Source organism: Agelaius tricolor, unplaced genomic scaffold (assembly GCF_023055355.1).
Source record: "Agelaius tricolor isolate 1412-34295 unplaced genomic scaffold, bAgeTri1.0.p SCAF_9, whole genome shotgun sequence".
Lineage (NCBI taxonomy): Eukaryota > Metazoa > Chordata > Aves > Passeriformes > Icteridae > Agelaius > Agelaius tricolor.
In genome coordinates, this window is record NW_027269269.1 from 3,691,928 (window position 1) to 3,719,818 (window position 27,891).

At 39.0% G+C, this 27,891-nt stretch overlaps 1 protein-coding gene and 2 non-coding genes across 3 annotated transcripts in view; 2 read left to right on the forward strand and 1 right to left on the reverse strand.

Moving 5' to 3' along the window:
• MIPEP (mitochondrial intermediate peptidase) overlaps positions 1-27,891 on the forward strand; it is a 69,374-nt gene that overhangs the window by 13,690 nt on the left and 27,793 nt on the right. Inside the window, exons 10-14 of the mRNA XM_071434060.1 lie at positions 258-310; positions 17,676-17,829; positions 18,762-18,839; positions 19,822-20,026; positions 22,833-22,942. Coding sequence (XP_071290161.1) covers positions 258-310; positions 17,676-17,829; positions 18,762-18,839; positions 19,822-20,026; positions 22,833-22,942 — 600 coding nt within the window. The remainder of the gene's footprint in view (positions 1-257; positions 311-17,675; positions 17,830-18,761; positions 18,840-19,821; positions 20,027-22,832; positions 22,943-27,891) is intronic.
• Positions 12,938-13,010, reverse strand: TRNAK-CUU (transfer RNA lysine (anticodon CUU)). Its single transcript has one exon. It is a non-coding gene; the product is annotated as a tRNA-Lys (tRNA).
• Positions 14,930-15,002, forward strand: TRNAK-CUU (transfer RNA lysine (anticodon CUU)). Its single transcript has one exon. It is a non-coding gene; the product is annotated as a tRNA-Lys (tRNA).

The following is a 27,891-nucleotide window of genomic DNA, read 5'->3' on the forward strand; positions in this document are numbered from 1 at the left end:
CTGAGTATATTTCTTGAAATCTGGTATGAAGTCCTATCATATAGTTGAATAAGAAGACCAATCTTCAAGAAGTGTTAAAAAAGTTTTCAGGTTATAATATATGATGCTATTTTTGGATTGAGCCCTAACTGTTTCAGATTACTTTTCAAAATCCTATGACTTACTGAAACTGCAAAAATACTCAAGTGAAACAAAACTTTTACTTTGGGTTCACTTTTTGTCTGTTACTGTAATTATAAGCTGGAATTCTCTTTCAGATGCTGATGCCATGGGATCACCCCTATTACAGTGGAGTCCTTCGTGCTGAGAGGTAAGCTCCTTATGTTCCTGATTGTAATGTAAATGAGTGTCCTTGCAATAAAGACAAAGAAAGTTCTCAACATAAACAGGATTTCTTTCTTTGAAGATGTACCTCAAGATGAAAAAATAAATATTATCTGGTGGGAGGGTTGTTTGTAATATTTTTTAGTTACTGCTCGAATGCCTGTACAAGTTTTTGGCTCCTGTGTTGTTTTGCAAGGAAATATTGGCCCTCTTTGAAGATCAAAGAGGACGAAGCAGTTCTAGAACTGATAGAAAATCCTTATTCTTGTTTTGCTTTTAGTTCTTAGCTGGGCTGTACTAATGTTTAAAAATAAATTTTGAACTCTGAATACAATTCAACTTCATATTTTAACTTCATTGTGCTTCTTACTGAATGTGTAACTTCATCCTCTTTTGCAGACTTGAAATAGGAACTTCTTCCATAAATCTTTACTGTTTATGGATAGAATTCATTCTTATCTCTCTTGCAAAGACTGGGAAATAAATCCTTTACACAGACTTAAATAGTGCACAGGGCCTTTGCACATAATGAGATGTCAGCTCTGAAAGATGTAAGCCCTGCATGTTGTCTTTATTACATCAGCAGCAATGACCTTTGAGGTTTCTGTTGGAAAAGATAATTGAAAGATGTGATGCTCTCACAAGGGGGTTTAGAAAAAAATTCTTCCTTCACTGCAGATTTACAGTTTTTTGGTTTTTAAACAAACATAGACTAGATGTATCTGATTAAAATAGTAGTTTGCTCTGGATCAGAAAGCTGTGGTAGTATAGACGGCATGAAAGGATTGCTAGAAGCTGGCCTGGTTGTTTTCAGAATTGGTGTGTAAGGCTTAGAGCATTAGGTGTAGAAGGCACTGTGTTTTTTACTTGTCCTGGAAGAGTGTCTTCTGGTGCTGATTGTCCTTAGTCTTACTGTCCTTCTTAGATCTCCTCATGAAGCTAACAATCTCGTGGTTGAGTTGCTGATGATCACAAGTAGATTATTTTGCTCTTTTTGGCATTAGAAAGAAAAATATTTCCTTTCCTTGGAGGGCTTTGTAAGAGACCCAATTAAGTTACTTTAAGAATTGCATGGTGTCTTTGTGAAGGAAGAGCTGCAGGTAAAACAGACCTAGACATTGGCAGTGTATCTTTGCTATTTTTTTGTATTCAGGTACTAAGTCTGAAAGTTGGATCAGTGTGAAGAGTCTCCTGAATCTGTGTAGGGCCTCCCTGGTTACAATCCAGGATTGGGGCCCAATGTTTTTCTCCCTCCAGCTTGGGTAGGACTATTTGTTTCTGGCAGATATACAAGCATCTACAAGACAAGGGGAAAAAAGTAGTTTTCCTTTCCATTGTGTGCAGAGCTGCTTTGCTTTAACACAAGAGTGTAGATCTTTCATGGGCCTGTTTTCTGGATAGTTGCCTGTCTTTTTGGAATAAGTATTTGATCTAACTGCCTGAACAAGGCTTTACATTTATTCTGCTCATATTGTGGATGGTTAACAGGGTACTGGACACTGGGTATTCGGCTCTGAAAAGTAAAACTGCTCCCCTGCACAGTCTCAAAGACTGTGCTCTATGAGTGAAACTAGGCAGGAGTCAGAGTATTCATACAACAGCCAGAGGATGGGAATATACCTTGTCATGTCACTGCCCTAAATGCCCTGTTACCCAGATGGGAATCTCCTATTCTTTATCTTCTATTTGTACTTTCCTTGTTTGACCACATCCCTTCTTGAATGCCCTGTGGATACTATGGTATGTTCAGATCAGCACTTTTGTAACTGGAAGATGAGAACTGTATCTGTCACACAAGCCTTGATGCTTGGCTGGAGTTTGACTTTTGGCTATTTGTTGTTACTCTTTAACTGACCCAGTTATCTCATAGTATTAAATTATTCATCGAAGGAAAAGTGATGTTATTTTCCTAGGTTGGTTGGTTTTTTCCATAGGAAAATTATGGAATGCTTTTAAAAAAATGTTTTTTCTTTTTTTTATTTATAAGCTCAATAAATAATTTTTTTTACTTCTGTCCTATTATATTTTGCATTTTTTCATCTTGGAATCACAAAATATATTTTAAAACAAGATGCACTTAACTGTCATGCATTTCTCCTGTTCTTTGTTTAGTCTGTTAGATTTTTTTTTTGTTCTCCAAGGGTTTCTCTCTTTTGGAAGAAATTTACTTTTAGCTTTAGGTCTTTAACAGAAATGCCATGGTTGTATTTGTAGTAGTGCTGTGCACATAGCATGGCTTATGTATTTGTCCCTCATGTTTTGGGACTCAGTAGTAGTTCGCATAGTAGGTTTTTGTATTAGGAAATTCTCTTTTCTTCTGCTTAGTAAAACATTTTTGTTGATAGGGAAGCAAATGTATGCTTTTGGGTATTCCCTTTGGACTACTGTTGTCACCATGGCTCCAGCTGAAGTACAGACTCATCATTTTCTAGGTATTGTCAGGTACATGAGATACAGATTATCTTTACAAATGTAGGGATAAAGAAAGAGACTATGAGGATTCAGTTCTTAATTAAGTAACTCAGCACTAGGGGGTGCAAGAAATATTCGATGGGACCGTGTGTCTGCTGGAAAATGTTGGCCTATTCAGCCATTCCTCTTTAGTCCTCCAGATTTTGACCAGCTACATCTCAAATGACACTAAAACTCGTGACATGTTTTTAATGTGTCTATTTTATATTTGCAGCATGTTGGGTATTTTAAATTTATGTATATATATTGTCTTGTAAATATACATTTAGTCTTTACTGTAGCAGTATTAAAGTAACAAATCCTTCACCCGATTTCTAATAACTAGTTCTAAGAGGTAGATGTTTACTTCTGTAGGATGCAGAATGCCCTCATGCATTTGGACTGTAGAGTTCTGATGCTATTTGCTGTCGCATCGGGTTGCTTTTTGTCACTTTCCTCGGCGTTACCGCTCGTTGCTGCTGTTCTGTCCCTTGAACAGCAGGAGGCGCTCCAGACTCAAGCTGCAAGTTGCGGTTGTTCTGTCTAAACCCGGCCGCAACAATTTTCTTTCTGTCAGCTTTCACCAAGTCTTTTCCCTGGAAACTTGATCCTACTTCAAAAGTGTAAGCCTCCTGTTGATGGGAACAGGATATGTTCCTTTTTTTTTTTCCCCAGCCTATGTTGAGTAGCCTCTCTGGCTACACTTAAGACAGTGTAATGTTTTTGTAGCTATAGTTTAAGGGGCAGGGTAAATACATGTCGGTATAAATGTACTTTTAAGAGAAAGAGGAGACAAAAGTCTGAAATTCATGGTAGTAGTGTCTTAAAAGAAGATAGAGTAATTAGGAGAACCTCAAGAATTTTGGCAGGCTAAGGGTAATAAACCAGTGAATGCTAGGACATGCTTCGGAATCTAACAAGTAAGAAGCTGTCTAATATGTATATTATAAAACTAATAATGTTGCATTTTAGTGCAGACAAGTACCCAAGTATTAATGAAATTGCATTACTTCTCAGTAAGTGCAGCTATAATTCTCAAGGCCCTGATCTTGCAAAGATGTGGTAGTCCTGCTGACTTCTTCCAGGTCAGAGAAAAAAACACAACAGAAAATCACCACAAAATGCTGTGAGAGACTTTTTGAGATCAGCCATTTGCCTTGAAGGTAGGATTGGCTGCGCTTAGTCACTTCTGACAGAGGTGCAGAAGTGTTCTTGAGAACCATCAGCAGTGAGCTTTGTGTATTTGGTATTCACTTCTGTTTCCTTAACCTGTGGTTCTTGCCAGGCTGAGTTGACTTCACTGGCTGTAATTCACTGTTAGGATTTTTGCCAAAATGTCCCAGGTCTTATTCCACTTGAAGCTGTGATGTGCTTGCAGAGTACTTACAGATCAATGCAAAAATAAGTTTGTTTCCTGAGGTGTAGGAAAGAGAAGCCACCATGACAGCTGCAGGCATTTTGGATCCGGGGGTGCCAGAGATTAGGAATAAATCACTTCCTTTCTTGTTGGGACTATACATGGTTTACTGGCTTCAGGGGAGGGTGGGCACCATTTCTGGGTTTTTTCAGAGGGTTACCAAGTACCAAGGTATGAAAAAGTGACTGGATGTTTCACAAGTTCCTAAAAGCTGCAATTAATATTGAGGTTTGCAAGTTACTAGTAAAGAAACTTGTTCATGGCTGCTTTTTGTAAAATTATTTTTAGTTTTATGAAAGACTGTTCTCTCTTGGGAATGCCATGTGGAAGTATAGCCCAGACTTTTTGCAGAACATGTGAGAAAACTGTCACTCTGTTCAGTTTGAAAGCTGAAGTGGAAATGTAATGCAAAATATAACTAGGAAATCTTTCAACCAAAGTGCTCAGAGAGGAGGAGAACTTTGTGTAACAAACTATTTGTAAGAAAGGTAAGGCATGCCTTCTGTTAAATCAACTAATGGAGGTATAGAAAGTCTACTTTAACTCACCAGTCATTAAAGCTGGTGGATTAAGCTTTTTGGAGGAAAATCTGAAAGTTACTGAAAAGCATTGCTGTAAAGCAGAATTCAACTTTCAAGAATTATTTCTTTATTCAAAACATTGTGGAAGAACAAAGAAATTGTTGATTTGAAAACTAAATCAAATCTAAAAGTTGTGTACAGTGTTGATATCAATATTCTAAAGTACCCCTTGACCTCCTCCAAAATATTCTAGGAAGTACAATTAACAGAAATAAAAAAGGAATGTGAAATACAGGTGCTACTTTATAGTTGATGAGAGTACAAAGGCATTCTATTATTATTATTGTTATTATATTTAAGAAATCCAGAGTCTTCTATAAGTCATGGTTCAGAGCCTCCCTTTAGGTAAAGAATTAAGTTTCATAGTCTGGCATGTAATGAAAATTGGAAGGGGTTTTCCTTGTCTTGATCTCTTCAAGTTAACCTGAGGGGTTCATCTTACTTTTATCTTTACTAACAAGATCTTTTCAAGTTTCTTTGAAAGTTTGACAGGATCTGTTTTATTAGAGATAGTTAACTTTGTCGTCTATATTTTTGTGGATGTCAACAGGATAATAATTTTTCTCACAAAAACCCCCAAAGAGGTCAGGATATATCAGGGACTACATATAATAGCCACCAATAAAAATTTTTGCCTGGCAGCTAATTTGCAATTGTTGAGTCTGAATGCTTGTGTTCTGAAGAACAGTGATCCTGATTCAAATATCCCTAATGTTCAATTTTATAAAAAGCATTCTTAATAGAATAGATGAAAGTCATGTTGCACAAAACAGTCTTAGCCTCATTCCATAGACACAGCTTAAATGAAAGTGATTTTAAGAGTCTGCATTTTATTTAGACTCAGTGAAGTCACAGAAGCTTAGAAATAATTATTTATAATCACATACTACATCTTTGTTTCTCACAGGGGCACAGCCTTTTTGTTTGAAGCCTGCTGTTCTTGAAGAATAACCAAACCTCATTGTGTCAGTTAACTTCTTTTTATAATCGTTTTTTAAATTGGTTTGGCTACTTTGCTTCTCTTAAAAATACTGCTGGGCTGCAAACTGTGAAAGTAAAGTGTCTGGATTTCTTAAATGTAGTTTATCCTTTAATAAGAAGTAGGAATTTACATTAAAGAAACTACAGCTTTCTTTGATATTTCTACTTTTTTTAGGAGTCTACTGAGATTTCTCTTTGTAAAGTTACTTAGCTCACATTCTGACATAGAGTATATTAGAATTTTCATTCTTTCTTGGCCTTTGTTATAAACACAAATGCTTTGGCATTTGAAATCAGATGTTCAGAGTGAATTAAGTTACTGGAATATGCAAAATGAATGCAGAGCAAACGTATTATGTTCAAGTTTGTGTCTCAGTCTTTTACAGTTTTCGACATGTAAGCATGAGAGTTATGCAATTCTACAGGAGAAACAATTAATTTAAGGTTCATTATTACAATAAAAGGGACATCTTTGAGTCTTGATTTTTATCTTAAGTCAAAGCAGCTTAACTGAAAGTTTGGCACAGAGGAAAATGTTCTTTTCCATTGTAGAGGAGTTCATGTATATATTTGTTGATGCTGTTACTGATTTATGCAGGGTGAATGTGTGTTGCTGTCCCCTTTTTTTTTTTTTACATAAATGCTATATTTCCTACATCAAAACTAAAAGCAACCTTTTAAAAATAAATTATTAATATCTAGGCATGTACAAAATCCTTGATTTCAGGAAGTCTTCTTTTAGATTAATCATTGTGTTTTCTAATGGGTGTGTGTATGTCTGTAACGGATAGAAGTTTTGATATTTCCTTTTCCTGTTCTTCCAGAATTACATTCAGATCCTTTAAGTTTCACAAAATGGTTTAAGAAAAATTTATGTGCTCAAGTTCAAGGGTAGTTGGGAAAATCTTTTTGTAGCAGAGTAAATTGCAAATATCAAAAATCAATCCATACCTGTGTTTTTTTTACTGGGGATATACTAGAGGAAATGTTACGTGTAACACCATCTGAGATCCATCTCTTTTGCCTGCATTTTGAAAGGCAAATTCCCATAGAAAGTACTGTGCTCTTCATCCTTTTGGGATTCAACTATACAACATGCAGTCCAGTCAGGGAAGCCTAAGTTCCAGCAAGAAGCAAGAGCTCATAGCTGGGCTCTAGACTTGTGCTAGTTATCTCTAACTGGTACCTTATGAAGCTTGAAAGTGTCAGAATATTTGTGTCCGCCCTTCTCTGGTGACGTGGGCATCCTAAGGCCTAGAACTCACATTTTAAGCAAAAGGGTATCCAGACAGGGTGTTTGATTCTTGCCCTGGCTTGCTTAGCTGCCCTGAATCCTTTTTCTTCCTTAGGAAATACTGTAACCGTGTTTCCATGTGTTTGCCAGCTTTGGAGACAGCAGTACAATCAATGTCTTTCTGGTGATCTTACTCTGCCATGTGCAGAAGAGTCTGTCTGCTCTTCTGGGGCTGCAAATTACAGCAAACAAGAAAACCTGTCTTCCAGGTCTCCTTTGTAGTAGTTATTGTCACTAAATGCTGTCTGTCTCCAGAACATTAACCTTTCTTCCTAGTAGCAGTAACCCTTAGCAGAAGTTTTACTGGTAGCAGAGTGCCTCTTACTGTAGTTCAGTGTGGGTCATGATAATTTCCTTTCTGATTTCTTTTCCCAAAAATACTTGAGTGCACTTCCTGTTGGAGATAAAATCATAACTTGTCTGAATAAATGTGGAGGCTGCTTGCCAAAGAGTGTGCTCATAATAAAGCAGCTGCTTCTTGCAGTTTTATTTCAGTTTTTTACTATTTGTTTTAAATAGAAGTCACAAAGCTGTACAACTGTTCAAGCTTACAGTTAGATAACAGCTTGAAAATTGAGCATAAAGTGAGTCTTAGATTGGATGCTGCTTTAACATGTAGTATAATAAAAATTATTATATGCACAGTAGGGTCAACATTTATTAACATGTAGTTTATGAAGATAGCTTTACTCTGGCTAGTGAGCATCTCAAGGGCAGGCTAAGCTAAAGCACTTTGGAAATTCTGTTCTTTTTCATGTAGAATGAGTCAGTATCAGCTACTTCACTGACTGAAGTTGTGCTTTCATTCTGTCGATTGAAAAGTAATGTGTGGTGGAATCCCAGAATCACAAAATTGTTAGGGTTGAAAGAGACCTCTGGAGATAATCTAGTCCAACCTCTTGCCAAGGCAGGAATGCCTTGGTTTTGGTAGGGTTTTGTTGGGAAGCTTTAGTCTGCATTTACAAATACACTTGGTTTCATGTTTGAAAGAATAGGGATCAAAGAAGCACCAAGTGGGATAGAAGATGGGGAGCTTTGAGTTTTCCTTTTAGCTTCAGGAGAAATTAATTTTACAGTCTTGGATCAGCCCTCAAAAAGGCTCTCAATCCTACACACACAAGTTCTGTCTTTGTTACTGGGAAATTTAAAATGCTAAAGGAGTGTATTGAGAGAAGTCTTCATCTTTAAGTTTTATGTGGTCTTTTACAAAATCTAGCCCAGGTCAGAGTGTGTTTTGAAGATACAACCTGAGACCCTTTAACAGCATGAGAATTTTCTTTGAAAGGCCTGAAGGAAGAGAAGTTTCGATTGCTGTCACAGTCACAGTCCCCATTGCTGCCCAAAGTTGAACTACCATGTTTTTAGATTGGTGTGAATTTGAATGCCAAAATACTGTGCCTGGGAAATGTGTTCTTGCAGTCCCACTAAGAGATGAAGCTGTCAGTAACTGAGATTGGGTAATCATTTACTAGCTAACAGATGCTTTTTTCTTGTCATCTGGAAACAATGAAGTTGCTAATGACTGCTACCATTTGAGTGTCTGAAATCAACCAAGAATCTTCAACAAGGGAGCATCTACTTTGTAAACTCTTCCAAATACTTTTCTACCTACATCCATATGCCAGATTTAAGTTTTAGAGATCTAGTAGAGATTGCAGCATTTCCTGTTCTGTTCATTGAGTATTTTTATTTTTGGGGAAGGTTCAAATCTTTTCAATTTTCCCCTTTTCCCCATTGTCTTCTAATCTTACCTAGTGTTACACCTTTTATGTTTCAGTGAGTAGCATTAAATCTTGAAGGTGGGGGCTCAGAAAAGAGTCAGTCATGTGCTTGCTCTTGCTGCTGAAAGGCAAGATCATCTATCAGTAATAATTCCAGGAGCTGAGGTTTTGATTATAGAACATCAGTTTCAGATAGCTGAGATTTCAGCTAATTGCTGTTCCTAAGTAAGCCCAAAGAGAAAGTTTTCCTGGAATCAGTGCAAGTTTGGAGTTAGGTCTTCTTCACTTAGAGTTGGTTGTACTTAATTTGTGAAAATAGAGTTGATGTATGAGGTAGGACCAAATTCAAAACTTGGGAATTAGGTCTGTGTTTTGGTGTCTGGAATGATTACTGCTTAGTGGGTATAAACTGGTATTTAGACAAAGATTTTTGAAGATGTATTACACACTTTTTGGAGGAGTAGCTTTTTTTTTCCACTACCCAGTACTCATTTTGAAGTATTATTGGTTATTATAATCTGATTGGGATAATTGCCCTGTATTATGGGTTTTAACTCCTTTCTGCATAACTCCTAGGACATTGCATTGGCTAGCAAACAGTGGATGCCAGATAACTCAAGATATAATAATCTCTGCTGACTGCTGCCAGGTGTGTCCAGAAGTAAGTTGAATATTGAATCTGTGGCATAAGACACTAGTGGTATTTGAGGGTTTTTCAATATGTTCAGCTTTGATTTGTTTTGCCCACTGGTGTAATAGGCAAGGCAGAAATGGACAATTGAGATCAGAAGTAGAAACATTTTTGTTTTGGCATTCTGTATAAAAAAATGTTCTTTTTCAAAACTTTTTTCAATTTTCCATTGGCAAGAAGAACATTAACACACATCTTTCATTAAATGTGGGAGAGGTTTGATCCTGGCAATGTTCTAGCAGAAGGGACTGACATTAACTTTGTGTAGTTTCTATTAAAGTGTTTGTTTAGTCAGGACCTCATTGTACTCAAAATGTCAAGATTGTGACATCTTCAAACATTAGCCAGAGTAGGGGGCTAGTTCCTCTGGGGAGTCTGCCTTAAGGCATTATAGTCTGTTGCTGTTATTTTTCTGAAGGAGTGGATAAGTATCATGCTTTTTTCAAAGGACAAAACTATTCCAGACTGACTTCCTGCCACCACCCCACCCCCTCTCCCCACTTTGGACAGTGACAGTATATTACAAAGTATTTATCAGAAGGCCTTCTTCACATACTTTTCATCCTGGGGTGGGGTCATGGGGACATTGTGCATATTCAAGGAGTGCTGAGAATGAGAAGTAGGCATTGATCTTCTCCCTGCAATATATTAGTGTCAGCTGTTCTATCCATGAAGAAGTATCATTGCTTTGTCTCACTAGTACATATCTTTGTATTTGACTGAAATGAAATCAAACTTTGTTTCAGAGGTTGTTTTGTTCCACCCCTCCAGCAAACACATTGATCCAGTATTTCAACTGAATGTGATAATCCTTTATGATTAGTATGAAACATTGTCTTCCTCTGATAAAGCTGGAATCTATCTCATGCTGCAGCTGTGTGCTCTTAGTCCTAGGTTCCATATGACATCTTCACACAGTAGTTGGAGTTGGAAATTTTCTGTGGAGGTCATGTGGTCCAGCCCCCTGCTAAAGCAGGGTCTCCTAGAGCTGAGGGTCCACGATCATGTCCAGGCAGCTTTTTCAGTATCTCCAAGTTGCAAGACTTTGTAGCCTCTAAGGATAACCTGTGCCAGTGCTTGCTAATCCTCACTGGGAAAAAAGTGTTTCCTGATGTTAAGATGCAACATCCTGTGTTCCTTTCTGTCCCCATTGCCTCTGGTCCTGTCACTGGGCAGCACTAAGAACAGCCTGGCTCTCTCCTCTTTGCACCCTTCCTTCAGGAATTTATACTCCTTATTAAGATCCCTCTGAGCCTTCTCTTTCCCAGGCACAACAGTGTGGCTGTGCCTCTCTTCCTGATGAGTCGAGCACTGGGCACAGCACTTCAACACTGGACACAGTGCTGAGTAGAACAGAAGGGTCACCTCCCCCAGCCTGCTGGCCATGCTCTTCCTAATGCACCCAAGGTGCTGGTCACCTTCTTTGTGGCAGGGGTCCCTCACTAGCTCATGCTTAACTTGGTATCCACCAGGACCCCCTGCTCGCTGTCTGCAAAAGTCCTTTCTTGCTGGGTCTGGGTGTCCCCCAGCACATACTGGTGCCTGGAGTTGTTCTCCCCAGGTGCAGTGGAGAAGTTCTTGAACTTCTTGAAGTTCCTATCAGCTCATTTATCCTGTAAGCCTGTAAAGGTCCCAGTGGATGGAAACAAGACCCTCTGACATATCGGCCACTGCTCCCAGTTTAGATGACAGTTTGATGTTATCTGCCAGTGGCTGGACACGACAGGACTGGACCCAGTACTGACCCCTGGAGCACACTGCTGGTCCTTGGCCTCCAAGCAGCCTTTGTGGCACTGAACACCCTCTGCACCCTGCCATTCAGCCAGTTTTCTGTCTGCTCATCCAGCCCATACATTGACAGCTTCTCTGTGAGGATCTTATGGGAGACAGTGTCAAAGGGCTCACTGAAGTCCAAGGAGGTGATGTGCACTGCTCTCCCCTTTTCTGCCAGGCCAGTTATTTCATCATATAAGGTTATCGAGTCTTTTTAAGCATGACTTGTCTTTGCTGAATCTATACTGACTGCTCCTGGTGATTTTCTTGTCTTTCATGTACTTGGAAACGGTTTCTAGGGTTAGCTGGTCCATCAAAAGAAAAATTCTGCTCTTAGAAAATTTTGAGCAGTCTCTACACATCTTTTGATTTTTCTTATTTCTTGTGTAAAAGTTATCTAATTTCATCAAATGTTTTCAAGGGGCTGTTCTTTAATTTCTTATTATTTTCATGTTCTCTTATCCTGCAGCTGAACTCACTGTTGGGAGCAACACGTTTTAGTTTCCTGCAGCTGTGAAAATCTGATGTTTTGTTATGAATGTGAGCTGTTGGTAGTGTTAAATTTTGATTTACTGAAGTCTGTGTTTGTAGTACTATATCATATGTTTCTTTCCTGAAATACCTTGTACGCTTGTCTCTCTTCTCCCACTGGGCAGAGAGGAAATAGCACAGGAATCCTGGATGGTACTGGATGTCTGGGGGGAGGAGGGTGTGCAGGCTTTGCAAATAAGCATAGATTTGGGAGGACAAATTGAAATGCACTCAGCAAAAAAGCCCTGCAAAGAGCCCTTGTGCAATGAAGCCACTTGAGCTTGTGGTGTGTATTGAGACAGTACTTTTGTAGCCAGATATTAGTTAAAGAAGCAATTCTTTGAATTACAGCTTACTATTCGTAGTGGCATGTAGGATGATAGTACAAGATTTTAAAGTGATATGACAAAAACCAGTTCTAAACTGTTATGGAGGTTGTTATGATTTGCTGCCAAAGATGGAGCGTTTTAACTGGCCTTGTAGTCTGTACACAGGTGTTGTAGTGCGTTCTTATATTTTGTAATACCTTGAAGTAGTTGGTTTTGTATTCCCATGTTTTTCCCAAATGGCTTATCTCAGACTGTACCCCCCCCCCCCCTCCTTTTCCCTGTACTTGTGCTATCCCTTCCCTGGGATAAGGTCTCCAAAACCCCCACCCTGGCTCTCTGCCAGTCACCTCGACATCCCAGCCCCCTACCTAGAAGTTTCGGTCCAAGTTGTCGAGTGATTAGCCAGGGGCCAAGGGTCAACCCCCCAAGTCCTGCCCCATACGCTGTTTTGTATGTCTGTCCCCCCAGCACCCATCCCCCAGAGATACCTATTGGTCAGTAGGATTTTATCTATGTTAGTTTCCTCCCCCCTTTAAATGTAAGCTTCGAACATCCCCCAGCGCTCTCGGCAGGAGGAACCCCCTGAGGTATAGGAGCTCCCTCGGGACTCCTTAATAAAACCTTGGAATATCCCCTGCTGGGAGTCGGCCCCTTTCCTCTTCCACCGACGTCTCGGTCGTCTCTGCTGCAACGAAGGCAACCAGCCTGAGTGCCCTCAGCACCCTCGGGGCACAGAGAGTGTCTCCCCGCAGTCGGCCGTGGTGGGGCTACCCCCCCCACTCTCTGCCGACCCGGGTAAGGCCCAGGGACTCGAGAGGCTTGCAGAGAGACTGGGACAGCTTGGCGCCCAACGTGGGGCACGAACCCACGACCCTGGGATTAAGAGTCCCATGCTCTACCGACTGAGCTAGCCGGGCGCGTCTCAGGGGTACCAAGGCGGGCACAAAGGTTGTGAGACACGGTATTATAACTTGTGGAAGCAGGGGGGAGGGTGGGATTTCGGGAATTCAGGGTAGAAGTGTCCGGGTTGGAGACAGGGGACTTCTGGGGGAGGGCAGGGATTTGTGCAGGGGCTGGGGGTGGGGGGAGGTGAGTGGAGGAGGGAGAACCGAACTCGGAGGGGGGTAGATCGGGTTTTTGGGAAACAGAGATATTGAAACTGTTGCCGGATGGCTGTTCTTGCATTTTTAAATTAAATTTTACAACATTTCTTATCTGCAGGGCTAAAAAAGCAAATTTTGACGGAGATATGTCTCCTGCTTTCCCTGCCTTCAATAATTCACTACCAATTTTGTCCCAAAAAGCCAAATCACTGAGATTTTCAGTGGACACGTCAGGGAAGTGAAGGAAAAGCCATCTGACGAACTGTTTAACATCTGTTTTTGAAAATCGGATTTTTTCACTCTTAAGAATGTTTAAGAGATGATAATAGACACCCTTGTGAGATACAGAAAGCCTAGCACCCATTTTGGCTCTGATTTTAAATTTGTATCTCAAATTTCAGCAACCCAGGTGGGGGGGGGAGGAGAAAAGCCTACAGCTGGCAGTCTGCCCACAATAGAGAGAAAAAAAAATTCAGCCCTCCGCGGCGGGGCTGAGAACAAAGGGCAGGGAAACACCCCCTCCCAAAGAGGGGAAAAACAAGAGAAGGGTAAAACTTACCAATCCAACTGCAGGAGAGGGGAACGAAAAAGCCTGGGTTGTTGATTTCCACCTGAAGCTGACTTCTTGGGGTACATAAGAAGCTCCCAGCTTCGTCCACAGGAGAGCAACTCACTAAAACGGAGTTTTTTCTTTCCTGAGGTAGCTTGCCGGCCGAAGGCTTATCGAACAGACTGAAAGAATGTCCGAGCCCCTTGCCGTGGGGCTCTGGAACCATTCCAGGAGCCCACGGCAAGGGGCTCGGACATTCTTTCAGTCTGTTCGATAAGCCTTCGGCCGGCAAGCTACCTCAGGAAAGAAAAAACTCCGTTTTAGTGAGTTGCTCTCCTGTGGACGAAGCTGGGAGCTTCTTATGTACCCCAAGAAGTCAGCTTCAGGTGGAAATCAACAACCCAGGCTTTTTCGTTCCCCTCTCCTGCAGTTGGATTGGTAAGTTTTACCCTTCTCTTGTTTTTCCCCTCTTTGGGAGGGGGTGTTTCCCTGCCCTTTGTTCTCAGCCCCGCCGCGGAGGGCTGAATTTTTTTTTCTCTCTATTGTGGGCAGACTGCCAGCTGTAGGCTTTTCTCCTCCCCCCCCCACCTGGGTTGCTGAAATTTGAGATACAAATTTAAAATCAGAGCCAAAATGGGTGCTAGGCTTTCTGTATCTCACAAGGGTGTCTATTATCATCTCTTAAACATTCTTAAGAGTGAAAAAATCCGATTTTCAAAAACAGATGTTAAACAGTTCGTCAGATGGCTTTTCCTTCACTTCCCTGACGTGTCCACTGAAAATCTCAGTGATTTGGCTTTTTGGGACAAAATTGGTAGTGAATTATTGAAGGCAGGGAAAGCAGGAGACATATCTCCGTCAAAATTTGCTTTTTTAGCCCTGCAGATAAGAAATGTTGTAAAATTTAATTTAAAAATGCAAGAACAGCCATCCGGCAACAGTTTCAATATCTCTGTTTCCCAAAAACCCGATCTACCCCCCTCCGAGTTCGGTTCTCCCTCCTCCACTCACCTCCCCCCACCCCCAGCCCCTGCACAAATCCCTGCCCTCCCCCAGAAGTCCCCTGTCTCCAACCCGGACACTTCTACCCTGAATTCCCGAAATCCCACCCTCCCCCCTGCTTCCACAAGTTATAATACCGTGTCTCACAACCTTTGTGCCCGCCTTGGTACCCCTGAGACGCGCCCGGCTAGCTCAGTCGGTAGAGCATGGGACTCTTAATCCCAGGGTCGTGGGTTCGTGCCCCACGTTGGGCGCCAAGCTGTCCCAGTCTCTCTGCAAGCCTCTCGAGTCCCTGGGCCTTACCCGGGTCGGCAGAGAGTGGGGGGGGTAGCCCCACCACGGCCGACTGCGGGGAGACACTCTCTGTGCCCCGAGGGTGCTGAGGGCACTCAGGCTGGTTGCCTTCGTTGCAGCAGAGACGACCGAGACGTCGGTGGAAGAGGAAAGGGGCCGACTCCCAGCAGGGGATATTCCAAGGTTTTATTAAGGAGTCCCGAGGGAGCTCCTATACCTCAGGGGGTTCCTCCTGCCGAGAGCGCTGGGGGATGTTCGAAGCTTACATTTAAAGGGGGGAGGAAACTAACATAGATAAAATCCTACTGACCAATAGGTATCTCTGGGGGATGGGTGCTGGGGGGACAGACATACAAAACAGCGTATGGGGCAGGACTTGGGGGGTTGACCCTTGGCCCCTGGCTAATCACTCGACAACTTGGACCGAAACTTCTAGGTAGGGGGCTGGGATGTCGAGGTGACTGGCAGAGAGCCAGGGTGGGGGTTTTGGAGACCTTATCCCAGGGAAGGGATAGCACAAGTACAGGGAAAAGGAGGGGGGGGGGGGGTACAGTCTGAGATAAGCCATTTGGGAAAAACATGGGAATACAAAACCAACTACTTCAAGGTATTACAAAATATAAGAACGCACTACAACACACAGGGAGAGCTTCAGAGCAGAATCGGGAGGTCTGAAGCACTTAGTGGTGTGTTTCAGTTTTAATGGTAACAGTCTGGCAAGAAGGCAATCACTGGGTGATTCTATAAAAGTATGGAGACATCTGAGATTTACCTGCTAAAGCTTTCCAAAAAGGGCCACTGTTGAAAGCATTCAATTCTTAGGAATTACTGTGTTAAAAATTCTTAGGATATTCAACACATACCCTGTAATTCCGTATGTTGCAGTGGAAGGGACAGTTCTCTGTGTCAGTCAATGTCCTTTGTACTCCAAATTTCTGTGGTTTATATGAAAATTAACTCATCTCTTCTGCTTTCTTTTAGAGACTCGCTTTCAGTCTTTCTATTGAACTTGATCTAAAGTGATTTATATCATGCTTATTCCTTGGGTGTATTGACTTTTTGAGTAAGAGGGAAAACATGTACATGGAAGCATGCAGTGTGTGAATTTAAGTGTGAAGTTCTTGAAAAACTGTGTTTGTATGGTAGAAGCAAAATCTGCTTTATTTTCTGTGTTCCAGTATAGTTTAAAATAGAATGGAATACACGACTTTATCTTCTTGCATTTGTGGTGTGAAAATAAGCAGAATCTTATACCTCACTATATCATGGCTTAGAGGAGTAACCCCAACCTGCTATGCCTCACAGCTCAGTGATGCCCATCAGTGAATCAGAGCTGCAGTTGTAAGCAGCACTTCAGCAAATGAAGAATCCCCAGTGGGTTTCTTTTTCAGGTCTTCTCTGTGGGAGTGGGAAGGAAGGGAGGGTAGGTGTGTGGGTAGGGACTATCTGGTTCTTTCACAGCTGGTCTGTAACTAAGCCTTTTGATCCCAGGCCTTAAAACAGCATGGTTCTCATATTTGGTGTCCAGCTATTGTAGTCTAGCTGATGCATGTTTAAATTTCAGTGACTGTGATTGTCTAGAGTTAAACAGTCTTTACTCTCAGACCCTAGAAAATAGCATAAAATAACGCTTGGGCTTTGTATGTGAAATGAGACAAGAGTATTTTTTGCCATTTGGGGTGCACACACACAGCTACTAGCAGATTCCAGTTCTGATTTTGCTATTGCCTCAAAAGGGTTGTGTGGTGCTGATCAGCTGCTTAAAGGTGTAATTTTGCAAAGCTTTTATTTGCTTGATACACTTGTAGTGTGTTTACTTTTTAGGGTCAGAGTCTCAGGGAGTGTAAACCCCTCTACAGACTGCATACATCTCTGAACTCCTTTTTGAATTTTTTATTCATTCTGTTTATGTGTATGCATGCAGATGTATGATGTCTTCCTCCCTATGAGTGTCTTCTGTACTACATCTTGAACCTAGTTGGTTGAGGTTAGGCTCAGGAAACTGTGTTGGCCATGTTTGAAATCCATGTCACATACTGAAATTTCCAGGTGGCTTGCAGCTGTAAGATATTTTTTACATGGTTCAAGAGAGTCCCCAGAGCTTGAGGTGTGATTTTTGTGTGGGAGGTGATTGTGTCTACTTGGTGTCTCTGTTGCTGCAGTGAAAGGCAAGACTGCAGAGTCAGCAGTACTTACCAGTTGGTTTCCTGACCTAGCTGGGGATTTGGCTTACACCACAGCCAAAGCCAGCTTGTTTTTCTGATCAGTCACACGATGCAGCCTTGGCATGGGAAAGGCACTTAAGTGCCAGTGGCCTCTTGAGTATCAAAAGCCACTGCTTGGCCACCCATCATGTTGCCATGGTCTGTTTGGGCTGCATGTTCACCACATTTCTCAAAATCATAGTCAACATCTGTTGAATTTGGTATCCAGATTTGAAATAATAATTGAGGTACTGCAAAGCACTGTGCCTGTAACTTGGTGTCATTATTTGAAAAATAAAGCCAAACATGCTTGCTGAGGGTCTTTGGGCTGAGCTGGTGTATTTTATGACATCCTGTGGCTTGAAGGTGAGTACTGTAGTTTATGTAGCTCTGCTGACTGACTGGTTTGGGATTCTTGTATTCCCTTAGGTACAACATTGATCCTGGCTTGTATTGTCCATTTTTCTCTCTTGGGGCATGCATGGAAGGTTTGAACTCTTTGTTCAGTCAGCTCCTAGGGATCTCTCTCTATGCTGAACAGACAAAGAGAGGAGAGATTTGGTCTGAAGATGTTCGAAAGTTGGTAAGTATTCTTGTTCCCAGCATCTAAAACCAAAGGGAAGATAATCAAGATAGTGTGTTCCTGTGAGCTGTGAATCAAACTTTAAAAAAAATAATTACTTGGATACCTATCAAAAACACAAAGTAGTTGTCTAATTTGAGTTGAAGTTAGACCTCAAGAGCTTTATCATCTCTTTAAGTGCCTTTTGGATGTTTGGTATTTTATGGCCTTTTAATAGCTCTGTGTCAACAATGCCTGAATCAGAAACATTTTCTGTTTGGAGATTATTGTTGCACCTTTCTGAATGGGCCCTGTTAGTTTTAGTTTCAGTTGGTAGATGACCTTAGATGACTAGAATGCTGGAGGTGTGTGTCCTAGCTGTCATGTGTCTTTGCCTCTTTTATTTTTTTTTTACTCTTTAAGTCATCTTTACTTTGAGATTGATTTTTATTTTTCTGCCCTCTTTTTAGGGGAGGGTAGAAATCAAAACTTGGGCAGTAACTTACTCATCAGGTTCCCAAGTTCCTCTGTTGTCTTCCTACATTTATTCATTGCCAGATCTTCTCCACTGCTCTTCTATCCTCAGCCTCCAGCAAGAGATGCTGTTCTTTATATACTGTGGGTCAATTTATAATTACTCCTTACTCTTTCTGTTTTTATTTCTGTGGTAAGTCAGCTTCTGTTTGTCAGTTGTGGGCTTTTTTAACACAGAAAGTACTTTTAATACTAATCTGTGACTAGTTTTCAGTGAAATGCAGAAATGTCTGTAGTTTGAGATACAAGATGTGAATTTTGTCCATATATTTATTTTCAGTTAAAATAAAGATTTTATATTAATTATTCCCAGTTTGTTTGTTATTTCTTCATTATAAGTCTTGGGATTTGAATATTATGTCTTCAGTTTGCACATTATCAGTGCTTTCACTATGGAAATTATACCCTTTTTTTTTCAGGCTGTTGTTCACGAAACTGAAGGTTTGCTGGGGTACATCTATTGTGACTTCTTCCAGCGACCTGATAAACCACATCAGGTAACATTTATGATCTGACTTCAGCTTGGGTTTTATATGAGTAATGACTGTAGCATTAGTGCTACTTACATTCAATATAAATTTAGTAAACTTTCCTCATGTTAAAATAAATTTAAACAGGGAATGTCTGTAACTTCATGTGTGGGTTTAGGTAAAATATTTTTTAGAGCAAGCTTTCATTTAAAAACAAAACCCAGTAGGCTGAGCTCAGACTCTGTGGCACAAAATAACAGGTGCTACAAAATGTTTAGAGAACTCTGTTTAGAGAAATGGTAGAGATTTAAACACTTGTTTTCTGACCTACTGTTTACAGTAGAAACAATCTGACATTTATACTTTCTAATCTTTACACTCAACTAATTTTATTCTAAATTCTCTTTAAAACTGTAGATGTTTCTAACTGTTGTGGCTCAGTCACTACCTAGTGCCAGTATATTTGCAATAGGATGCAGAACAGTAGACACTTCACTCAGCAGAAGCATCTGCAAATTGCCACCTTTAGTGAGGTGATGAGTGGACAAACTTTAAACCTACATTAGTTAAATATATAACTCTTTTGCTAGCAATTCACAAGATACTAATAGTGCTGTGTGGTATATTTTATAAAGAAGTTACTGCTGAAGGTTGAGGAGAGAATTTAATCTGTACATTATGGATTTGACACATCAGTAAATTTCTTGTCACTAGTGATACCTGTTAGAAAGTTTGAACGGTTTGGATAATTCTAAAACATAAAGAAATAATTTTATTTTCTAGAAGCAACACAGCCTTTCCTTTATGGAATAAAGTAATTTCTTTATGAATTTGAGGTATATGGTAAGGATGGAGAACAGTGTTGTTGTTCAGTAGCAGCACTGAATTCTACTTGTGTAGCTGAGTATATGTTCTGATTTGATTTAACAGTTTAGTTTAATTTAATCATTGTTCTAATATCACTGATCTAATGACATTGGCTGTCCATGTTTGTTTTTGCCTTGGAAAGGACTGTCACTTTACAGTTCGAGGAGGCAGGCTAAAGGAAAATGGAGAGTACCAGCTACCTGTAGTTGTTCTTATGCTGAGCCTTCCCAATTCAGCAAGGGGTGCACCAACGTTACTAAGTCCAGGCATGATGGAGAATCTGTTCCATGAAATGGGTCATGCTATGCATTCTATGCTGGGGAGAACTCGGTACCAACATGTCACTGGTAAGAAAGTGTGTAAAAAATCACAGTCGTGATTTTTTTTGTTTTAGTGAAATGTTTAATTTCCAGAAGAAAGGCGTAGATTAAAAAAAAAAATAAAAATAGAACAGAACAAAAGAATAAAAAGAGTATGAACCAAAAATGGTTGTCATACTAATAGTTCTATACCCTTGATGATTTGAGAATACAGTATCAAATCTGCAGATATTATGTAAAACTCAATCAAACAACATTTTGAATATTCTTGTTCTAATAAGAATTAGGTGTTTGTATCTCTTTTTTTGTACTGTTGATCTTTATTCTGTTGGTGGTATCCACTCTTTTAAGTTTGTCTTATGTGGAGTTCATAATCATTGGAATAGTTGGAGGTTGGGAAATAGGTGTACCTACTGTAAAACCACATTGAATCCTGGATTGGAAATGATTAGGAAAATGAATGGAGGAAAATCAGTGAATTAGGTCTTGCAAAGAGTAGTAAGGGTATTGGCTGGCAGGTCTCTGGCTTCTATAACCTTCTGCAGTTGTGGCAAACAGGTCAAACACCCATGCTGGCTAAGGCTGCTTGGCATGCTACTTTTTTTACCTGTGGACAGCTTGGTATATTCTTTTCTATAATAGTGTGCTGGAAATCTCAAGTGCAGTAGACATTTACTTATTAAAAAATAAAAACCAAACTACAAAACAGGTGAGATTGTGAATCCCTTGTCTGAAGAATTAGTTTTTTAATATCTTTTACCATTTTTATACTAATGATACAAAGGGGTGTTAATGTTCAGTTAATGTTTTATCAAAAGATACCTTTGCACTCAGTGGCAAAATAGTCTTTTTTTAAGTTGTCCATTTAAAATTAAAGTTGACTGAACTATTGTATAAGTATGTCACTACTAGACATTGTTAAAACAGATGAACACTGCATAATTCCTTGAGTATAAGCTCTGTATAGTCTTTGGGACAGCTAAGGGCTCTCCCCCACTCCTTCTACTCATATAGCCTTGCTCATCTTGAGCTACAGGAGTACTTATATGCCCAAAATAGCCACTTCAGTGTGAGTTCTCCTCTTGTGCTGAATCATGTGTTTCTGCATGTCAGACTCTTGAAGGGGCAGGAAGTGGCTAATTGTGAGGCTCAGATTTTCCAGGAGTCCCTGTGTATGGTTTCTGTGTTGCCTTAGCTCCAGGCAGTCCTGCATCCCAGAGGATTTCACTCCAGATCTAGCATTGCAAAAGCAGCATTGGAGGTTGGAGGTCAGTGCTGTTGTTTCTGCAGAGAATCCTTTGTTAATGGATTTGGAATGTGTAAAAATCAAAGGGCTTGTCGCAGGGATGTCTGTTAGGGGCTGTCTGCTCGCATGGAACACGAGGGTGGTAAAGTATGGAAACAATATGACTACAGGCTATTGTGAGCACAAAAAAATTGACATTCTAGTTGAGATGAGCTGAGTAATTTGACATCTTTCCTGCTCTCTCCTGCCTTACTTTTCTTTGATTCAGAACTGCACAGTGCAGATCATGCATTTTCAGAGTATAAGGAGAATTTTTGCTACCAAATGGATTTTTCAGCAGTGGTGCACAAACAGAATCACAGTTTTATGTGTCAGTGCAGAAGTGCATATAGCTAATGTGTCTGTGAAAAGGTCCAGTGTGATTTGAAATTACATCAGAGCTCTATCTAACAGCAGTGGGTATTAGATTGTAAAGGTACTGGTGAAACCTCATGCAGTGTTTGGGCATGTTCATTTTGTGTGTCTAGTCTGAAGGTGAATTCAAACTGCAGCAGGTACAGAGAACTAGAATGGATAGTTTCTTAGACTTTATCTTGCCTTTGGATAATGATGCTCAGAGAGAATATAGTTTCTCTCTATTTAGTAGGTAAAAACCAGTGTGATAAATGCTATTTGTAATAAAGAGCAGTATCTGTCTGAATCACTGAGTGTAAACAGATTATAAGTTAAGATTAACAATTAGAGAAAGGTTTGTGGAAGTCAAAGGAGTGATTTTAAAAACCAGTCTTCAAATAATAGTAAAAGCAGACTGGGATTTAAGACTGATTCTGAATGTTGACATTGTTTCTGGCAGACTGGGATAGAGGTGGTGACCCAGTGGGTCCACTATGAAAGCAACAACTTTTCCATTGCTAACTTTAATACAGAAATTAGAAATTCAGCTTTGATTTGGCAATGTGTTACACTTTTTAGTCACTTCCATTGGGTAAGATGCTGATAATGATTAGAGTAAATAAGGTTTTTGGGAAAGGGCTTTTTTGAAAATAGTAACAGCTGAGATATTACCTCATTGCACTTACATAGAACACGTCTTCAATCTGCAAGAGTGTTCTTTGAGTGAATGACTCGGTGTCATAAAGCGAGGTTAATGTAAAGCATAAGAAAGCTCAGCAAACAGATGGAAGCTAAAACTTGTAACTGTGAATGGGATTAAGGCAGAGTTTTATTTACATTGTAGTTTAATTTAGGTTTAGGACACTTAAATAGATTTGGTGTTTCATGTAGGGCCAGTTTGGCTACAGTCTGGTTTAGTTTAAAAAGGGTGTGATCCAGAGCTTTATAAGGTGTCTCACCCAGCTGTTCAAATATTTTGTTTTACTTTGTGATTTATAGTAAAATGTATAGGATTATAATGAAGCTTTTCTGGCAGTATGTACAATAATGGAAATAAAATATTGACTTAATAAATGAAAGAACATTAAAGTTCACCAAAAGTCCAAATTGAAAGTCGCAAAACCTTTTGGGAAGAGTTAACTATTTGTTAGTGAAAATAGCAGATGCTAATGTGTACAATTATTCTACCTCTAGGAACCAGATGTGCTACTGATTTTGCTGAAGTTCCCTCAATTCTGATGGAGTACTTTGCAAATGACTATCGAGTGGTTAACCAGTTTGCAAGGCATTATAAAACAGGACAGGTAGGGAAAAAAATGTAAAATTTTGAAAATAGGAAAAAATGTATGTAGGAAAATAATAATCTTTACATGTGTTATTAATTAATAATGTTTTAAGTAGAAATAAACAATGGATAAAGTTATTTTAATATTACAATTTCAGTTATTCAGAAAAAATTTTAATATTGTCATTGCAAAAAAGATAAATGTAAATCTGTATAAGAATACTAGGTTCTTATATCCTAGATTCCAATTACATATTTAAAACTTTCAGCCTTTTTTTTTCTACAAGGTATAGTAGGTGAACAACTTCTGTGTGAATCAAGTTATTTGGAATGATTTAATATAACTACAGGTAAGTTATGACAAAAATAGCATTTGTCATTGAACTTTCTAAAGTCTGTCTTAAAATAAAGCTCAGATAACTAATCATGGATATAAATGGAAATTATCTGCAGTGTTTCAAAATTTCCATTTTTAGCACAGTGTAGGGCAGTGAGTGAAATATTTTGTGATGAAAAATATACTGCTCTATTTAGGATTATATTAGGACTAGTTAGATTCTGTTAGTCATGAATTTCTGCATTAAAACTGATGATGCCATTCTTACATGAAGTTCTTCTTTATCAGTCTGTTACAAGGATCTGCTTTCTGTGGGGTATTTGGAAAGCAGTGCTCTTTGGAGCAAGGTGACTGGTGGTCACTTTAAGACATGGTAATAGAGAATGATTTATATTTATACAGACATTTCAAAAATTCCTCCTAATTTGTGTAGTGTTATACTTCATTGGAGCTTCTTATACAGTACTAAGCATTCGGTGCATTTCAGTATTATGGAAGTAGAAATGTGTTTACCTCCATGAACAGTTAGGAAAATATGCTATCTAACTTCTCTTTTAATAGATACTGTCTGAGAAATTTGCTCTGTAATTTTTCTTTTTTTCTTTTTCTTTTTTTTTTTTTTTCTTTTCAAGAGAGCAATTGTTTCTGCAGAATTGATTGCACTAAGAAAGGTCTCTTTGACACCTGGGAATTAAACTCAGTTCAGGAGTGTTGATCATTTATCTACTTGAATGTACATACAGAAATAGGACTTTGTAATGTTCTCTTGTTCTCTATAAAGTTCATGAAGTGTTTAAACAGCATGGAGTTAATCTGATTGCATACGAGTTCAGAGAATGAGCTTCACTAAAACATCTGAAAGAGATTTGTAGAACATTATTTATGGCTTTGTATTTTCAAAATGACTTGACAAATCTAAACCATGTTTAGTTTCAGTGCAAAAGCTAAGAACCAGACATTGTGTCCCATTTGGCATTTCCATAAACTACTTCTGTTTATTGGTGGTGAAATCTTCCCTTTTCAGACAGCAATTGAGAGAGGTTTGATGTAAAAGCCCAGTCTTGAAGAGAGCAAGAATGGATTATGCTGGATGATGAGAAGAAGAGCCTGAAACTGCTCTGTGGCTCTTGAGAGTGTTAGATTCCTTCCTTTCAATTGCTTTTTTAAAATTTTAGAATGCATTTTTAAGCCATTATCCAACATATATAAATCTGCTTTTGCTTATATTGGTTCATCTAAGCTGACTTTAGGTGTCTGATATCGAATTTCTATATTTGTCATTTAAATACAAATAGATCAAAGCAATATTTTCTGTTGTGTGTATGTTATGAAGTAGTTCGACTTGAAAATCCCATCTCTCTTACATTTTCAACTTCACAAAGATCTTTTTGGGGCTTAATTTCTCTGCTTGTTCCCTGATTAATTCTTTTGTGGTGCAAAGAGGAAATTCAATTTTTTTTTTTGTTTGTTTCTCCAGTTTTTGATTTATTTGAAAGAAAATGAGTCCACTTTATCCCCTTTTCAAGGGGAAGTAAGAAAAATGGACAAAAAAGGTAGAATGTGAAAACTGTGAAACCATTTAATCAATATGTTGTTCTCTATGAGAACATACATTAATTTTCTTCTTATGAATTAAGAGACTGAGCTTTTCTATGCTAGAAGGCTGCTAGAAAACTGTGTTCTGCACCAGCTACACCACACAGCTCTGCTGGATGTTTGCAGAAGGTGGACTTGCTACTGACCCAGTTTATGTTGGAGGCAATGCAGATAATTTTACACAGCGTCCTTCTTTTGGCATTGCTGCATCTGCACTCTAGTTTTTGCATGGAAACTTCAGGTGGTGTGGTTTCTAATATTCCTACTGAACATAATTGCACCAGAAAAACTTACTAGTGTAATCTCATCTTATATTAGCCATTGCTATAAAAGTCAGTTGTAAAAGGACTCATCTTTGAGGATCTGCACTTATAATCAGTGCTTATGATTGTGGGAAGAGGAAGAGGTGTTTTGATTATTAAAACATCTGAACTGTTGAAAATTGTATTTTAGTAGCATTGCAGAAAAAGAAATTGATGGGCAGACGTTCGAAGATGAGAGCTCATTTAGATGTAGATCATGAGGTTCTGGTTGAAAATATCTTGAAGTTTATAGAAAGCTTGTTCCTGCTTTCTGTCTCTTTTGAAAGGTTGTGCTGTTGAATGTTGAGGAGTGACAAAGCTTGCAAGCTCTCCTGTCAAAAGGAGCAGGTCTTTTGAACTTAGTTGAAAAAGCTGGCCAGAACAAATCTATTTGTTTCAAGAAAATAGCAAGCCTAGTTTTCCTTTCATCCAAAAGATGACTCAAACCAAAAAACCCTAGAGATAAAATGAATAAATAGAGAGGATTGTAATAATTAGTTACTAAAGTTGGATTAATCAGGTAAGCTCATGAAGTCAAGCCATACCAAAATGGGGACATTACAGCACTTAAGCAGACAGTCTGGGGAATGGGTGCCATTATGTATCATTGTGATTTTGTTTGATTTCATTTGTAAAGTGCAGAGATACATGGTAGGTCTGAGCTAAATAATTTTAAGCTTTTGTGTCTTTGGAGGCTCTCTTGAACAATGGCCAGTGTTTCAGCTGTTCAAATTTGAGCTGAGTTCATTTTTCACAGAGATGGAATTACAAAGAAAGTATTGTATTAGCATGATTGAAAGAATAAGCCCACAGATAGTACAGTTACAATGTGTTGCAATTACTACACAACAGTAAGGAGTTAAGCATGCTTTGGGACACAGGGAATTCTTTTCTTTTAGCCACCATGAAAACTGAAAAATTCATTCCAAGATCTTGAAGTTACTTAATGGAGAAGGATAGAAGAGTGGACTCAAAGTAAAGCATGTAGTGTTTAAATTTTAAAAATTGACTGGTTATTCAATGGCATAGTTTTAGGCAAAGCTCTGTAAAGTCTTTCTTTTAGAAAGAAGATGACAGTCTCATTCTGGTGTTATCAGAGAGTTCATCTTTCAGGAGAAGTGAAGTAGGAATGCTGATACCTTTTTTTAAATTCATTCAGCTGCTTATTAAGCAACTGCGTGAGATTGTAATGGAGCAGGGAGGAATAGTTTCTACTGCCTGAAACAGTACATGCTCCAGTTCAAGACCTGAATGTGTCTGTGTGCATGACATTCACAGAAACATACTTTGGAGTGGAGTTGTGATCTTTGAAAAACCCTCTGGAGTCAAGTTCTCCTTCCCTGAAATCTTAAGATCCCAAAGGTGTTTTGGGAAAAATAAGTGACTTCTTTATCAATTTAAATTCTTTCAATTTAATCTAATTTTGGCAGTGTTTTTCTGGTGCCAAATTCTACTTGGCTTGTGAATTGTGATCACAACACAATCTTTGAGCCAGGTTAGTAACACAGATAGATTTAAGAAAGACATAAATATTTTTTTCTCCTTTGCCTTTTTGTCAGCAGGTGGTTATAAGAGTGACCTGTACTTTCTTCTTGATTTTACTTTTACTTTCTTCTTGATTATTTTGATTTTCTGCCTTATTAAATTGTCTGGCTCTATACCATGCTTGACCTAGCTAACTTTTGACTTGGAGAAGAGGTTGGAAGCCTTAGCAAGTACTGCATAAAGCAGCTGCACAAGCAGAGATTTTTTCTTACCAGCTTCAACTTTGAGATTCTAGAGTCAATTGATAAAATTTCTTCACTTAGGTGTGCCTTCTCTAGAGCTGGGTTTTATTCTGTGAACATTGCTTGTCTGGAATTCATATAATTTGCAGAGGATCTAAACATATGGCTCTGCCATATCTGTAGACTTTCTTGGATTATTTCTTGAATGCTTCAACACACTATAAAAGCATAGGTGTGATTTTAGAGTCAAGCTTACTACCTATATGTTATGGAGATGCTACATGTTAAACATAACTCTATACATGTTGTACAACTTTCAGTACCTTTTTAATTTTTTAGCAAAAATGCAGTTACTTAAACTATATTCCATTTGTTTGGTTAAGGAAGCTGCTAGGGAAAAAAAAGAAAATGTTTGTTAGGAAAAACATCTCTTGAAAAACTTCAGCAAGTGGTGGAAGAAGGGTAAGGTCAAGCATTCATAGACAGATGTTCTTAAAAATGTGGCATTAAAAAGTCTTTGGATGTTTTTGCAGACATCTGGATGGAAAGTCAAAAGGTTTTTTTTATAATTACTTGAAAAGTGTTTCTGACTTTTCAGTATATGGTGGCATGGATAATTTTATTGCCATAGATGTGGAATAAATTTAACTTCATTAAAAATTTCAAAGGGTAGATATTTACTGTTCAGTACAACTAAATATTTTTATGTGGGTTAGGGCAGAAGGTCTGATGCTGTCTCAGTTGAAGTTATGAAAACCCAGAATTATTAAGCTCAGTATTTTGAGTTGTATGATGTGGGAGGGCTTTAACTGCCCCAGTCTGTTCTTTATGTCTAAAAATAGTAATAAGATCTTTTACAGGCATATAAGGGAATATGGAATTAGTTTATAGAAAAACAAACAGATTTTGCTTAGTGATTTCTCTGTTGCTATGTGAATTAATGTTGATATCTTAATTGACCATTTAATGCTTTGTTCGGCAAATATTTCCTTCCTCAATGCAAAGC